This window comes from Branchiostoma floridae, unplaced genomic scaffold, assembly GCF_000003815.2.
Source record: "Branchiostoma floridae strain S238N-H82 unplaced genomic scaffold, Bfl_VNyyK Sc7u5tJ_1421, whole genome shotgun sequence".
Lineage (NCBI taxonomy): Eukaryota > Metazoa > Chordata > Leptocardii > Amphioxiformes > Branchiostomatidae > Branchiostoma > Branchiostoma floridae.
In genome coordinates, this window is record NW_023365714.1 from 16026 (window position 1) to 19373 (window position 3348).

Below are 3348 nucleotides of genomic sequence, written 5' to 3' on the forward strand. Positions count from 1 at the left end.
CTGGCCAGCTTTGATACTATTTCTAAGGCACCGTAGGGTCTGCTTGGAGACTAAGTTGAAGGTGCCATTATACCCCTGTCACATTTCGCGAAAATCGATCGGGCGACGAGTCTGCGGCAATCGCCCGAGCCTCGCTTATAGTAATAACTTTATTGCACAACAATTATACAAGGTAAAAAGTATGGCTTATATGTGACACGGACGGTTTAGGAGAAAAATACGCGCAACCCTCTGTCGATCTTGGCTGACTTTCCTGCTATACGCCCGAAGATCGTGGATAATAATGTGACAGGGGTAATATGACGTATGTTTTGGTCGAACGTTACCTCGCGACGTTGGACTCTAAAGCTAAGGACACAACCCTCCGTACGTTCAATTTGTCCGTACATTTTTTGGGGGGGGCACGTCCGCCTCGTATTTCTGTAAACGTTCAGGCTGTACAGGGCAGGCGCGTCGCCCGTACTGGCACGTACGGGGGGCGAATCCGCAGCCCGATGGCACTCAAAGTTTTGCCTGCACGTAAAGTTCTACGGCGTGTCTGCGTGCTCCAAAATCCGTCGGATTTCCTACGAGTTCGTACGGAGGCGGTACTGACCACTTACGAATCCCAAAAGAGTGCCCACGTTTTGGCACGCAGACAGCACGCAGTTGCAAGTACGGCGGGTTGTGCCCTTAGCTTAAGCAAGGAGGTGTTTTTTAACCTCCTTGGCTTAAGTTAACGCCATTGATCCATCCCCCGGGGACGCGATTATGTCAGTCTTTATTGTTGTGTTAAATAGGATGTCAAGCTTTATTCTATAGCCTCATTGTGTTGTTGCCATACAAACATGTGCAATTATGGTGCAATAAATTTCTACAAAGCTTATGCATTATTGAACTTCTCACGGCCGTTTCCCGGGAGACTGGCCCGCACGACACACGGGAGGGTTTTGTGAAGGGCTAATCTCCAAGCAGATCCTACGGTAGCATAAGATAGCATCAAAAGCTGGCAGAAGAGTGAAGCCGGCCTAGGAGTGTGTTTCGCTACATGGCAAATAGACACCTCTTGGCTGACTACACTCCTTGGCCAGTTAGGTACTATTTTATGCCATTGTAGGAGCTGCTTGGAGATTATGAGGGGCGGCGAGTCGTAAATTGTTCACAGTTCTATCCACACGATTAGAGGCTAGAGTAGCCTGTTCTATGTAACTTCATCAAGTAGAAGATGAACGACATTTTATCTTTGACTGTAGATTGTATCATGATAAACTAAAAAAGCTGTGGATGGATTGGCATGAAACTTGGTAAGTCAATAGAGAAATATAAAGCTTAGCGCTCATATAATACCATGGTTATTAATGCCCAAAAGCTGACCCTTCCATGGACGGATTAGTTCGTCACCAGGAATTTTGCTGTTAAGGTTGTTTGCCAATCAGATCTGAGTTTCTAGTCTGTAACGTTAGAACACAAACTCTCCGGTCCGAGAGGCCAGCAGTGTTGTAGCTGTATAGAAGCGTGATTAACGCAGTGCTACATAGTTTCATCAGGTCGAAAAATTAGATGAACATAACCTTCTTCGGTACAAACCGTGAAAGGGAGTTTGCCGTGAAAGGCAAACCTCCCTTCCTCGGCAAACTCCTTTTCCCGGCACAAGAGAACCTAGCCAACGGTGAAAATCGCGAACCAACGACCCCCCCCCCAATAAAAAACAGCCCTGTTCGAAGACTGCAACGGAGTATAATGCTCAATGGCGCCAAGGAGAGGTTACTTAATTGTGGTCACAAATACCTAACGTTATATCGTGACTTCCTTCATCTCCCTTTTTACGTTAAAGAGGGTAAAACCTTAGTAAGAACTACATCTGATGACCTTCGGTCCTTCTATAATAGTTATTTAGCTAGATTGAAAAAAAGGATGAAAATTTGCATCATCATGTTAAACTGTGACTCATACAAAAGCTGTGATGCGTATCTATCGCCACACCCATATAATTAGAGGTTAAACTTTGACATGGCAATTGTTCAGCTCACAACAGGATTACAGTCGAACCGCAGGTCACCCTAGAACGCGTTATTCACGTAGATACGGCTTTTGTCGCTAACCAATTTGACCCCGTTATATTGGTGTAAACAACTGCCTGTCACTGTGCAGCAAAAGCAAAGCCTGTAGATGTAAAAAGTATAAACATTATGCAGATCTGAGGTATTTTCCTGCACGACAGGTAGTTGTGTATACCCCATGTAGAGGGGTCAAACAAGGACAAGCCTTGATCAGGTGCACGACCTATCTAAAGGCTGCGCAGAACGGATGCGCATAGAGCTCAACAGACAGGTTAGACGTCATTTCGTACAGAAGTAGAAAATACTGAAATCCCTGTACGGTGACTTGATATCCCAGAATACAGTTTTTGAAAACAATGGATATAGGTTATCCCTCTGATAGATGTGAACGAGCGCTACATCTAATTTTTTTAAAATTACTAGAAAGCCAGTGCTGAACGATATAAGCGTACCTGCTCCTGACACACCTTTTAAAAAGAGCACTCATAGTGTCTTTCAAAAGACCGCACGTCAAGTTACCATGTAACGAAACGAATACAACAAGACCGTGTTTTCGCATTTAATACGTCGACGTTAGGCGAACTTCAACGTATCTGACAGCAATCACCCCGAAGAGTCATAAATAAATGAAATAAACATGAATAAATAAAACGAACGTTTCCACGAGAGAACCACGGAGTCAATGAAAAATAAACAAACAAACAAACAAACGCTGGACCCGTGGTTACAGCTTGACCCAATCAAACACAACTTGCACTTACGTACACCATTCAAAGGAACAGCCATTCACTGCCCGTTACTCCTTATTCCCAGCGCACCATGGCATCCTCCAAGGTTTCCAAAGTCTTTGCCGAGTACGACAGGAACGGAGACGGCACCATCGACGCTCGCGAGATCCAGGCAGCCCTAAAATCACTGGACCTGAACCCGTCGCAGCGGTTTGTCGAGGTAAGGATATTATCATGATTATATGGATGACATCTTCTGGGAACCCCAAAACTGATGCGAGCGTGCGAACAAAAAAGCTTTGGCAAAGAAAAATAACAAAATAGTTGCCTTTATTAATATTATGGCACAAGTGGTGAGTAGCCGTCATCACGACTCGAGTTTCAAACAATGAGACAGCTCTAAACTATGGCAGATTTGTGTAAAACAATTGAGAACTTAAATTTGGGGTATATTTACTAATCTCCAAGCAGATCCTATGATAGCATAAGATAGCATATATACACATTATGTAGTATCAAAAGCTGGTAGAGGAGTGGAGCCGGCCTAGGAGTATGTTTCGCTACCGGGGAGCACACTACTA

At 44.4% G+C, this 3348-nt stretch overlaps 1 protein-coding gene across 1 annotated transcript in view; it reads left to right on the top strand.

Moving 5' to 3' along the window:
* The first annotated feature begins 2838 nt into the window (after positions 1-2838).
* The window catches only part of LOC118407586 (calmodulin-like), a 2812-nt gene continuing 2302 nt past the window's right edge, over positions 2839-3348 (top strand). The window contains exon 1 of the mRNA XM_035808083.1: positions 2839-2987. Coding sequence (XP_035663976.1) covers positions 2859-2987 — 129 coding nt within the window. The 5' untranslated portion in view covers positions 2839-2858. The remainder of the gene's footprint in view (positions 2988-3348) is intronic.